Consider the following 13,315-nt stretch of genomic DNA (forward strand, 5'->3'; position numbering starts at 1 on the left):
AACCTGAAAGAAAGAATGGTTTGGGATGGCTTGGGAGTGAATGATGACAGAAATTTCATTTATCCCTTTAAAATGTAACCTAATACAAAGGTTTAGAATAGCAAATTTGACTGCCTCTCTCTTGTCATGACTGTGAACATAGCATACCACTATCAAATGATGGTCTCAGGTGAAGCACACTTTGCGGGTTGAATGACGGGTGGTCTACATGTGTGACAAGTGGCACACATGCCTGCCGTGGCTCTCTGAAAGCGAAACATGCGTCCTGCACATGAGCACTCGTTCACGGTGTCTCCTGTCATATTTGCAGCGCTTTGCCTCTGCCGATGAGTTAAGTAATGTTATAATGTGACTAAGTGACAGTGTTCCTATCATAGACCATCCCTGAAATATTCAGCTTGTGCTAAAATAAGTCAGATATTTTCGGAGTAGAGTCACATGGGCTGTTAATCCATCACTGAAAAATTCGTAATCTAGGTCAAACTAAACAGGGGTTTAATTAGTTACAATAGCCCCCCTACGAGTGTTTGACTGCTGCTCATTGCTGGCAGCCAACTCAAAGAGATGTTAAGCTCTGACACACCAAAAGTGGTCATGTGTAAGATCTGAGAATGCATGCGGATATATGTGTATGTATGGTGTGTATTTTGATACCGTGCTGCGTGTTTCTGAGCTGAAACGCCAGGCTTGTCTCACCTTTCACTCTTGGGCCTCATATCCCAAGAGGGATGTTAACCAGCCACATTAGACACTTGCTAGCATGCTGCCTGTGCCACGCTACCTGCACTCATACATGCTGTACACACGGATAAATCAACGCTGTACTTACCAAGGAGTACGGGTCATTGATTCTTAATGATATGTCTTTCAGGACTGTGTGACATCAAGACACCACAAGAAGGAGAGATCTTCAACATGAACACAGGTACGTTCAGATCAGTTTCAGTTTGCATGGTTGAAATGATTAAAAGCAAATTAAAGAAATGTAAAAAATGTTTTTGGACATGGTAGCATGATAATACGGTGTAAACAAGTGCCGTTGTAGTAAGGTGTTCTTTTGAGGACCTTGGAGTAACTTGCAAATGTCAGTGATAGGAATGGAGTAATCATTACCTACCATAATATACTCTACCATTCAAAGGTTTGCGGGTGGAATGGTGAATTTTTAAAAATTCTGTTACGTTGACCAAGGCTGCATTTATTTAACAGTAAAACAGTAATATTTTTTAAAAAATTATTACAATTTAAACAACTCTTAATGATACTGTAGCACTATTGCACATTACTTTTTTGTAAGGAAATAACTAGATCCTCTTAGGCAACCCAGATATGTTTCCTTGCAGCAGCGCGCATCTGATGTTGTCCACATGGACAGGAAAAATGCACTGTATATGCAGGTGCCAACCTAAAAATATATAGCTAAAAGCTAGAGATTTCTTGAATCACAGCTAAATAAATAGGCAGCATTTCAGCTGGAATCCATCCATATGCCCATTGATTTTTAATATGGATCTGAAGTTCTGAGATATTTTGATAAATTCCCGTGATAATTACTTCAATACAGAAATTTCAGATCTATAGCAACACAAAGAGAAACCTACATGGTGCCAGTAATTTTGTCTTGCTTTTGAGCTCTAAAAACATTTCTCAAGTGTTTCTGTTGTTTTGAGAAAACAATAGAACAATTACAGCAATGTGTGGCCTTTAGACAACTCTGTTATTAATTATATATTCACGTAATGTAGAATCCTGAATCTAGTTAAATCTAATTTCATTGATTAATATACTAGGTGTCCGAATGGTCCACAGAGTAGAAGTAGATTTGGCCCTTTAAAAACAAACATAAGAGGGAATTCACTGCCTATCAGCCACAGCAACATTTACAAACAAGTAACAAAGTAAAGCAATTGACTCTAATCAAGTATTGTGAGGCAGAAAGGAGTAAAAATGTGCCTTTCCCCAAGACTTGTTTTTGTAGGGCAGAGCATGTGATTTTGTATTCCTCTCAGGGATTCTGAGAAAAGCTGTGCAGGGGGTGTTTTTTTATTTCTTGGCTGACTTTCTCAGAGAACTCTGTCTTTTCAGAGTCTGACAAAGATTCTGGCATCTAAACTGCTTTTTTTGACATCCAGAGGTATAGCAGTCAAGGAAAAGGAAACCCGTCAGACTACATGTGGCAGTGCCAACACCCCACCCTGTCAATCCGCAAAATTATCTCGTAGTGTTCTCACTTTTAGGTTCTGCTTCAGTTTTGGCAACCACCTTGGATGCTAGGACTTCTTAGAAAACACTTACATTCATGGGCAAAAATATCAGCACCCTTGGTAAATATGATCAAAGAAGGCTGTGAAAATTAATCTGCATTGTTAATACTTTTGATCTTTTATTTAAATTCACAAAAAATCTAACCTCTCACTGGATAATAAGAATTTAAAATGGGGCGAAATATCATTATGAATTAAATGTTTTTCTCAAATACACGTTGAACACAATTATTGGCACCCCTAGAAATTCTTATGAGTAAAATATCTCTGAAGTATATTCCCATTCTTATTCACAATTTTGAGCACTCCAGCATGATTATGAACATGAAATTATCCAGCCATGGCTTCCTGTTTGACAGAAATATAAATAGGAGGGAAAACAAAGCCCAAATTCCCTTAATCATCCATCACAATGAGAAAAAACAAAGAATATATTTCTGATGTGCAGCAAAAGATAATTGAGCTTCACAAATTAGTGAAGTGGCTTTAAGAAAAGAGCTAGAGCAGTGAAAATTCCCATTCCCACCATCAGGGCAATAATTAAGAATTTCCAATCAACATAAAATGTTACAAAACTGCCTGGAAGAGGACGTGGGTCTATATCGTCCTAATGCACGGTGAGAAGAAGAGTTTGAGTGGCTAAAGACTCTCCAAAGACCACAGCTGGAGAATTGCAGAAAATAGTTGAGTCTCTGGGTCAGAAACCCTAAAAAACAGCACCTACATCACCACATGTTGTTTGGGAGGGTTTCAAGAGAAATTCTCCTAGCTCATCCAAAAACAAACTCCAGCGTATTCAGGTATCAAACACAACTGGAACTTTAAATGGGACTGGCTTCTATGGTCAGATGAACCTAAAAAAATAGCTTTTTAGCAGCAAACACTCAAGATGGGCAGTCATGCAAATGCTCTGGAACAGAGTAATATCGCGTCCACATCGCAGGCTTTGCGATTCGCAAATCGCAACGTCTCAAATTGCGATTCGATTTCGATTAATTGCACAGCTCTAGTTTGGATGTTTTCTGTATTTTCTAGTTCGGGGAACAGACACAGTCTCTATAGTGTGATATCTAGGTGAAAGAGTCTCTATGTGCTGATAATTAACTGACTTCTGTGACGTGACGCGGCTAGCAGACGGTCGGTTTAGCCAGTCTGTCTGCTTCCTGACCTGGGCCCCAGTTAGTCAAGTACAAACTCTAAGACTATGTGCCATATTTCTAGAGAGAAGAGTGGCACCACCCCAAGAGGGATGAAGACCATCTCTTTTCAACAGGTCAGGTCTGCCCCAAAAATTCTTCCAATGAAACCTATGTTATTCTGCGGGCACCACTTAGACATCCAGCCATTGAGTGACGACAGTCGGCTATGAATCTCATCGCCACGGTAAGCAGGGAGCAGACCAGAGCATATTACAGTGTCTGACATCGTACTTGCAAGTTCACACACCTCTTTAACATTATATTTAGTGACCTTCGACTGGCGAAGTCGAACATCATTAGCGCCAACGTGAATAACAATCTTACTGAATTTACGTTTAGCATTAGCCAGCACTTTTAAATTGCAGAGTGTCAGGCACTCTGGCTCCCGGTAAACATTGGACTATGGTGGCTGGTGTCTCTAGTTTCACGTTCCCTACAATAGAATCGCCAATAACTAGAGCACTTTAATCAGGTTTCTCAGTAGGTGCGTCACTGAGTGGGGAGAACCTGTTTGATGTTTTGATCGGAATGAAAGAGTGGTGTTTTGACCCACGACTAGGCCGCCTCACATTCACCCAGTTGCCCTGCTGCACGAGCTCTACCAGAACCGAAACAATGTACAGGACTCCCTGAGCTAGTCGCATCCAAAGCAGTATCTACAGCCCTTACATTCTTACTGTCCTCAACTAAAGTTTGGATGCGTGTCTCTAATTCTGAAATCTTCTCTGTCAGCCTAACTATTTCCCTGCATTTATGACATGTGAATCCCTCGTCGCCGACAGAGAGAGAGAAACTGTACATGTGGCAAACAGTGCAAACAACAATAGCAGGAGAAGAAGCCATTACTCGCCGTGATTGAAGAATGATTCGCTTACCACTGTTGTTTGATGAACTCGTGAAAAACGGAGTGAGAAAAAAGAAAACAATAACAAGCGCGAATAGAAAAACGAATGGAACCGTGACTGACCAGCTAATGAATGCTAACACGCTGCACTCTCGGTTTTAAAAAGCGAACGATCAAATTAGTTTGATAGATAATACCAGAAATATGGTGGGAATTAAGTTATATATTATCACTTTAAACAACAGAGAGTGAAAGTAAGATAGAGATTCAACAGAAAAGCGAAGCTACACGGAGTTACAATCGTAAACCTCTCAGCAGCACGACAGACAGGGACAGACAGAAGCAATCGATACACATAATACACAATAAGATTTCTGCCACATATTAGAGATGATATTTATATTCTAGGGTTAGGGTTATTCTGTTATTCTGATAATCTGTACTGTTACTCTATACTGTTCAAAAGTTTGTGGTCATAAGATTTTTTAATGTTTTTGGCAGAAGCCTCCTATGCTTACCAAGGCTGCATGTGATAAAAAATAGTCAAAACAGTAATATTGTGAGAAATTATTACAATTTAAATAACTGTTTTCTATTTGCATATATTTTAAAATGTAATGTATTCCTGTGATGCAAAGCTGAATTTTCAGCATCATTACTCCAGTCTTCAGTGTCACAAGATCCTTCAGAAATGATTCTAATATGCTGATTTGGAGAGACATTTCTCATTATCATCAATGTTGAGAGAACTTTTGCTGCTTAATATTTATGTGGATTTTTTTTGTGAAATAATTTTTTTGTAACTGTGAATATCACTACTGTCACTTTTGATTAATTAAATACATCCTTGCTGAATAAAAGTGTTCATATTCAAAAAAGAAAAAAAATCTTACTTGACCCCATACTTTGTAAAATGAAAGGCAAAAAATAAGTGAATTTTAAAAGTGTGATTTCCAGGTATTAAACATTTCAAAAAGTCATGGAAATATTATGTGAATTTCTATGGTCAATACCCTGCACATTTTTTGTGGATTCTTAGTTTTAAACCATTTCATCTGCTAGCAATTGCAATTTTTAGTGCAGCCTCCAGTAATCACTAGTTACTGGAAAATTGAAATGGAAAGAAATTCACAGGTCAAATAGTTGTGGGAATCCTGCACAGAGACTCTAAAAAAGCAGTTTAATGAGTCGGACCACGATACATTCACCCATCGCACAAGAAAATCCATCCTGGCATGCAAAATAATTGTGTAATGTAAATTGTTGTATTGCTAAGGATGTTTCACATTGCTCTGCTTGCTGAGTCACAGTTATCCTGCAGCAGTACTGATGCATGTGCATTTGTGTTTGCATGTGCTACTGTGCTTTTCACAGACAGTGGAGGACATGTCCGCAAAAGTGCCACGCTTTCACTCACTCTAACCCCCATGAAGAGAATCCAGAGCTCACCAAACCTATACACGCTCACAGGTATCATGAACCAGATCACACTAAAACTACAATAATGCATGAACATTTGACAACTAGTGACTTAAAAATCAACAAATGGCTCTTATTCATATAAGCCTGTTTGTCATAAGCATTATATGTGAGCAGTGGAGCATTTACTCTAATCTGACGACATTGCTGCTGGTGTGAAATGTGACGGTGTGTTTACTCAGACACCGCGAGCAAGAATTCCTCTTCACTGCACTCAACGTCATTCATTTCACATCTGTGTTTTGTCTCTCTGCATCTTATGTCCTACCACAGCCTTTCTTCTCACAGTCTTTCTTTCTCTCTCTCACCTACTCTTGCTAGCCATCTCATTCTTGTGCTCACAGCTCCTTAAGGAATGTTTGAGAGCGGTAGCTCTCTTTCCTTTGCTTAAAGGGAAAAAGCAGCTCACAGTGGCCAGATTGTTGCCATAGTTGTGCACTTCCATGGCAACAATTGTATACTTCAGGCTTTTTCCCCGTTACATGATTTCCCGCGTTTCCTCTGGGGGTGACCCTTTTTGTTTGAGCAGTCTCATGGACTATGACCTCACACACGCATATTCTCCATTGTTTAATTAGTCTGCTGGCGGTCGAGGTGCTGCAGGAGTGAGCTAACTGAACAAACACCACTCATTCAGGACAGAGTTAGAGCGCTGTTCATTTAGCACTGTTTAATGAGCAAAGGTTATTACGTCAATGAAATCGAAAGAATAGTTTCCTTTTCACTTTTATCAAGTGTTTAAGACAAACGTGTGTGTTTTTAAACAGCCTTTCTGAATTCGTTTTCAGAAGCGCCAGATTTTCTCTGTAAAAGGTTAAGGGGAACCTCCTTTATGTGTGAAACGTTCTTACTTCACCTATCAGTGTTTCTTCCTGCTGCCATATATTTTTCTGTCTTTCATTCATCTGTTGTTTTAAAATCTGAAGCAGTGGTTTGGAATAAATTAAGGATGCAATTTATGCGCACACAGTCCACTAAAAACATGAATCACTAATGAGCGAATATGTTATACCTCATTTGCACTAGTTACTTTTGTGAAATGTAGATAACGTTTTCTTATCTCATTTAACCCATGCAGACTCTGAATCACAATCTAAAGATTCAGGTAAGCAGGTTTTATTTTATTTTACTATTTTTTTTAACATTTTTGCAAATAAACACATAAAACAATTATCTGTCATTGCTGAGTTTTCGCCAATTCTTCCTTTTCACTGGTCAGTAGTGGCATTCTGTGGTCAAATTGTGGTCAAACACTTTCAAGTGTTTTGTTTGTCTCTTGTCAGATTTGTGGAGGCCCTGCAGCAGCACTAGTGATGGTCTGAGAAATGGTGACGTGTGTTCTTCTCTGGCAGCTAAAGGCTACAGAAGCGTCAGGCCCAACTTTCAGGATAAAAAGTCTCCCACACCAGTACGTTCTGCTGTGTTTACTTCACTCATTTGTTTTTCTCATCCTTGCTGTTGCTGGAGGTTTTCCTTCCTCAGGAAATGTCTGTGGAAGCCCATTTGACAGGTTTTATTAATGACATTTTTAACTGTACCAGTAACACCCATTTCTAGTGTTTGAAAACTGAGCGCAAAGCTTTCAACTATTATTGAAGGACTCTCTGTACTGGTTATCATAACAAATACAGAACACTTCTGTTTCCTATTATACTATTGTGTTTTTAAAAAGCATTAGAGGCACTATACTTTACATACTTTAGAATTGTGCATGCATTAAATCCTGTTACCCAAGTTATTGTGAGAAATAAAAGAATCGAAATCGAAAGTAAACCAATAAAAGTTTACCAATAAATATTTAGACCCAAACTATTTAGTCCCTAACAATATTTATATAAGTATTAATTTAAGTATTGAATTTATTTAATGTTTATTGAAAAAAAAATAAAAAATCTAAAATTCAAGATGTAATTTTTTACTTGATTTACTACCAAATACTGCTGAAAGAAAGAAACAGAGGTTGATGATAAAAATGATTAAGAGGTTTTTTTTCAGGTCATAATTTGCACCTTATTCATGAAAGTTTGTTTTTATTTTGAAGTAAAGTTTACTGACTTTAAATGTTTCTTTTCCAGTTGTGGATAATTTCTCAATTCTAATATTATTTAATCTACTTTCTCTCCTCATTTGTACTTTCATTTGTAATATTTGTGTTCTCATTGCCAAACACGTACCTGAGAGAAAGTTCCCAGTTGTGCCTGTCCTCATTATAACAATCAACTGTTTATCTCAGAGAGATTATTTTCCAAGGCAGCCACATCCACACCTTTTTATTCAATGAGAGAACCACCACAGAGCAACAATATCTGACCTGTGCTCTAATATCCCAATGCCCGCTCTCCTCAATCAGGCACGAGAACATAGTGTCCACTCCCACAGACTGCTGTCCACAGCGGACCAAACCTCATGTTCTTCACAAGCAGAGCAGCCCTACTTACACCCTTCATCTAGGGAGCTGGAGAGACAAGTAGCTTCCCTCTCCATCCGCATGAACCCTAGGCCTCAGATATCGGGACGGCGCACACAGACACTGTTTTTGAGACCCCCTACCCCTCCTAAAAGGATGGACCTCCCGGATAGCCACTCATGCCCCTGCCCTCCACTGCCATCTGCAGCCCCTCCAGTGGTATATGTCACAGATTTCATAACCACATGTGCATTAGCTTAATAACAGCCTTCCCTACACCATGCTGTGCCTTAGCAAACATAACTAATCCTGTTTTTTTTTTTTCATTTTGCTGGTTAATGTCATTGTAAAATGAGATCTTCCTTTTTTTTCTTTGATGGTAAAATCATGAATTGTGGTAGTGGACTTGAATCGCTTTCCAGACACCATTTATTCAGCTAACAGTATTTGGCTTGTACAAATAAAGTATACACTACCATTCAAAAGTCTTTTGTTTTGAAAGAAATGCTTCTATTTAGCATTATGCATGAATTAGATTTAAAGTAAAGACCATAAAGACATTTAAAATGTGACCAAATATTTGTTTCAAATAAATGCTGTTCTTTTGTACTTTTTAGTAATCAAAGAATTCTGAAAAATTCTCTAAAGCATATTAGAATGACTACTTAAGGATGACGTGAGATTAAAGACTGGAGTAATGATGCTGAAAATCCATCTTTGTGTCACAGGAAGAAATTACATTTGAAAATATATTAAAATAGCAAACACTTTTAACTGTTATAATATTTGACAAAATTACTGTTTTTATGGCATTTTTGCAGCCTAAGATACTTAGACACAAGATACTACTTCAAAAATATAAAAAAATCTTACTGACTTAAAATTTTTGAATGGTAGTGTAAGGTAGTATGTATAATATATCATGCATATATTTTCTACAGCATTTTGACCTTTATGCAGTTTTGAATGGTCTGTTTTATGATTATGCTCAAATGCAACATTTTGATCTCATATCTGTAACACCTCCATCCTCTCTAATGCACAGCCATCAGCAGCATCACATCTCTACGTCTCTCACACCCGCTGTGCCCAACTGCTGAATCTCATCTGTGCCACTCTCCTCTCTGTCATTCAGCCTGAGGTGCCAGTCCTCCTCAAACAAACCTATTCCGGAACAGCACTGACCTCACAGTCGCCACCTAACCGGCTCAGACTCTCCCTCGATTTCATCAGAGCTGACCTTCACCCCAAGACACCTTCTCCAGGCCCTCCCTCTCCCTGCTCGGAGCCTCTGCTGGGACAGAGCCGCTGCTCTTCCCGCACTCAGAGCGAAGCGTCCACAGCGGTGCTGGAGGAGTTGAGGGTGTGTGGACTAGGCCCAGAGGGTGGCTCTCGTACCCCTTCTCCAACCCTCAACCCGATGAATGCGGTCACAGTCAACATGGGGTTACACTCCCCTCCAGCTAGCACCGCTCATGTAACTATTCACCGGCAGACACTGTCACGTCTGTTACTTACTGCTTCTTTCTTTGTCAGTTTTCATAAGGATTCCTACTGTACCTCTATTTCTGAAGGGGCCATATTCAACTTTTTTTTGTATAGTTTCAAAAGTTTGGGGTCAGGAAGATAGATTTTTCTGAAAAATCAATACTTTCATTCAGCAACGATGCAAGGAAACTGATCAGAATTGACAGTAAAGACAAACGATTTCTATTTCAAAAATGCTTTTCTTTTAATTATCAAAGAATTCTGGGGAAAAAAATCACACTAAGTGAAAGTACAAAAGAACTAAGCAGCACAGCTGTTTTTAACATTGATAATAATAAGATAAGACTGACTGCTGAAAATTCAGCTTTGCCATCACAAGAATACATTTTTTTTTTTTTTTAAATCCATTATAGTAGACAACTGTTTTTTTTTTTTTTTTTTATTGTAATACTATTTGGCTGTATATTTGATCAAATGCAGATTTCATGGGCAAAAGAGACTTCTTTCAAAAACATTTAAAAAAATTGACCGCACCCAAACTGTAATTTATAGTCCATTTATTATTTTTTAGCACTATTATTTTTTGCATCTTCGGTCTCACCCTTTTTCATGATATGTCCCCTTTAATTGCACTGTCCAAATGCTTTTTTTTTCATTTATTATCTCTTGTTTTCTGCTCGCTTATCAATTGGGCAATTTATTGTTTATTGTTTCTAATTTGGTTTCGTTGTTCTGCATTTCTAGGGGCTGGATTAACAGACACCAGTATCACTTGTCCATTGTTCACATTTAACAGTTTCACTACTACTTCTCTGTATAACATCTGGGATTATACCAATACTAACATATTTTCTAGATTCACATAAAATCGAGGGTCTTGGGGGTCTTCACTAACACTTTTTGCCATACAGATTATCTGTATGCTGAGATTCTCAGTCTTTGTCAAAAATTTAAGGTGCAGGAGAACACTGTTTAGTTGAGACTTGTGGAATAATCTCTTTTGGTGTACTAACACTTAATACTAACACTCGTTAATCCTGGAAATCAATAAATAAATCCAAACACTGAAAGCTATTCTACTAAACTACATTGTTGTTGTTTTTATCCCAGTGGGTGGGCACTGCATTTTTGTATGTTTAGTCAATCCACAAATCTTTTGGGGTTTTGTTTTCATTGTTTGTTATTTCATTTTTTATCCTCTGTCATCTTTCATTAAGGCTAACAGATGTCATCTGTGACACAAGAGTCCGATCTCAATGTAATTTATTATGCCTTAAGATGTTTCTTCAGGTAACAGGATCTTTGTGTTGTGTTATACAGGGCCAGATGACTGTGAACGGGGGTCTGAGTGTGCCAGCAAGTCCTCGTAGTCACTTCCAAAGACCCTTCTCTCCCTCAACATACCCCCCTCCTCCTTCACTGAGCCATAGTATTACAGCCATGCAGCAGGCTAGAAGCACTGGTGAGTACTGAAGCTAGTCTAACACTTCCACATTGTCTTGAGTGAATGACGTTCAGTCATTATTGCATCTCATTTTTAACTACAGCCACAGGCTATATTTATATTAGGGCTATCAAATCAATTAATCGCATCAAAAATAAAAGTTTGTGTTTACATAATATATGAGTGTGTGTACTGTGTATATGTATACATAAATACACATACATTATACATGTACAGTATATGTTCAAGAAATATTTACATGCATGTATATATTCATAATTATATATGATTTAAAGGTGCACTAAGCAACTTTTGAAAAACGCTTTTGACCACAGTGACGGACCGTGTCCCAAAACACACTCGCAGCCAATCAGCAGTAAGGGGCGTGTCTTGTTATGATAGAGAGAAGAGAGCGCTCAATTTGAGTGCACAGATGGATATTAGCAGATAGATTATAGATAGAGAGAAATGGAAGATAAAAAAGGAAAATATTGGAGGAACAAAACATTAAAAAGAAGGGTTGCGATCAGGCAAGAGGTAGGACCTGCGTTAATATCGGAGCAGCTTTCCAGCGGTGGAGAGAAACTCAAGGATAAGCTTCGCTTCACACAGCTTATCCTCGTTGGCTTTTGTTTGCCAGGGTTGTGTACGTACGTGTGGGGCGGAGTATACGGGTGAGGTCTTGCTGGGGTATGGGCGTGTTTGTTTTGGTGCTTTCAAATATCAACATCGTTTAGTAAAAATCGCTTAGTGCACCTTTAAATTACATATATTTTTAAACATATACATACATGCATGCGTGTATATTTATATATACAAATACACAGTACTAGCTTCTTACATTTTTAATTCTTGTACTTTTCTAAATAGCCTACTGTTAATTGAAAGGATTTGTTGTGGAGGGAAGGGAACTAAAATAGCCTAGCTATGTTTATAGTGTTTATTATAATTTTTGTAATTCGCGTCGGCCTATTTCTGAATGATATAATAAAATGTGACTTATAGGCAACTTATGTTTCTCTCTCTCTAAAGGTTTTTTTTTTTTTTTTATGTGTATCTTATTTGAACCATGCAGCAAACCTTTTAAAATATTTTGAACAATTACTGAAAGAAAAAAAAAAAAAAAGTGACTTTAAACCGTTTAACTGATTGTATTAATCAGACAAAATTCTTATCGGTCGGTTAACGGTTAAACGGTTAAAATGAACATCCCTAAGTACACACACATATATTATGTAAACCCAAACTTTGCATATATAAACTTTTCTCTCGAATAGTGAAAAATAAGAAATAGGTCTGGAAAACAATTTTTCTTTAAATCAACCCAATATTGATTCGTAGAATCCCAAAATTTCCCCTGCTGCTTGTTGCCAATCTCTTTTAGTGAATCAAAAACATTAATCATGATCACTGTTGTCTGATTCATGAACAAATGACTCTCTTAAGTGTTTTTTTTTTTTGTGAATCAAACACATTTGACATGACCAGTGCAGTCTGATTCATGAATAAATTAGTATTTTTAGTGAATCAAAAGCATACAGCATGATCAGTGTAGTCTGATTGACAAACAAATAACTCCCATAAGCTGGTCCTCTTTACTGAATCAAAAACATTTGGCATGACGAGTGCAGTTTGATTCATAAGCAAATGACTTTCTTAAGTCAGTTCTATTAATGAGTCAAAAACATACAGCATGACCAGTGGAGTCTGATTCACAAACAAAAGACTCTCATTATCCGGTCCCTTTTAGTAAATCGGAAGTCCTGAAGCATTTTTTTTTTAATTAATAGTTCAATAATACCCAATTATTAGTTTTTTATTAGTCTGAAACACTCACTTGTGTCATTTACTGCATTAGCAGAGAAAACATTTTTTTTATATGTTAGCAAAATTAGCATGAAATATAGCAAATCAAAATCTAATGGAGTTTGTGAATAAGAATCAAATTGAATCGGGAAGTCTGCATTGATACCCAGCCATAATAAGTGAACATGGCTTTATAAAATAATCAAAGACATGATATGAAGTAGCAGAACCATAAAAATCCATATTCTAGAATGGCTATTGTTGATGTTTAAGTAATTCTAATACTATTCACCTGTCCTGGAAATATCTGTACAGCCAAGTGTATGTCATAAGTGTTTTAGTTATCCCTGGTCACTGATGTGATGTGCCAGACACTAATGAAGT

General features: G+C 37.6%; 1 protein-coding gene across 1 annotated transcript in view; it reads left to right on the forward strand.

Moving 5' to 3' along the window:
- The window catches only part of LOC306883052 (sorbin and SH3 domain-containing protein 2-like), a 50,994-nt gene that overhangs the window by 14,889 nt on the left and 22,790 nt on the right, over nt 1-13,315 (forward strand). Inside the window, exons 3-6 of the mRNA XM_079438121.1 lie at nt 872-925; nt 6,865-6,891; nt 7,070-7,194; nt 11,002-11,143. Coding sequence (XP_079294247.1) covers nt 872-925; nt 6,865-6,891; nt 7,070-7,194; nt 11,002-11,143 — 348 coding nt within the window. The remainder of the gene's footprint in view (nt 1-871; nt 926-6,864; nt 6,892-7,069; nt 7,195-11,001; nt 11,144-13,315) is intronic.

Source organism: Barbus barbus (genome assembly GCF_936440315.1).
Source record: "Barbus barbus genome assembly, chromosome: 17".
NCBI classification, from domain to species: Eukaryota; Metazoa; Chordata; class Actinopteri; order Cypriniformes; family Cyprinidae; genus Barbus; species Barbus barbus.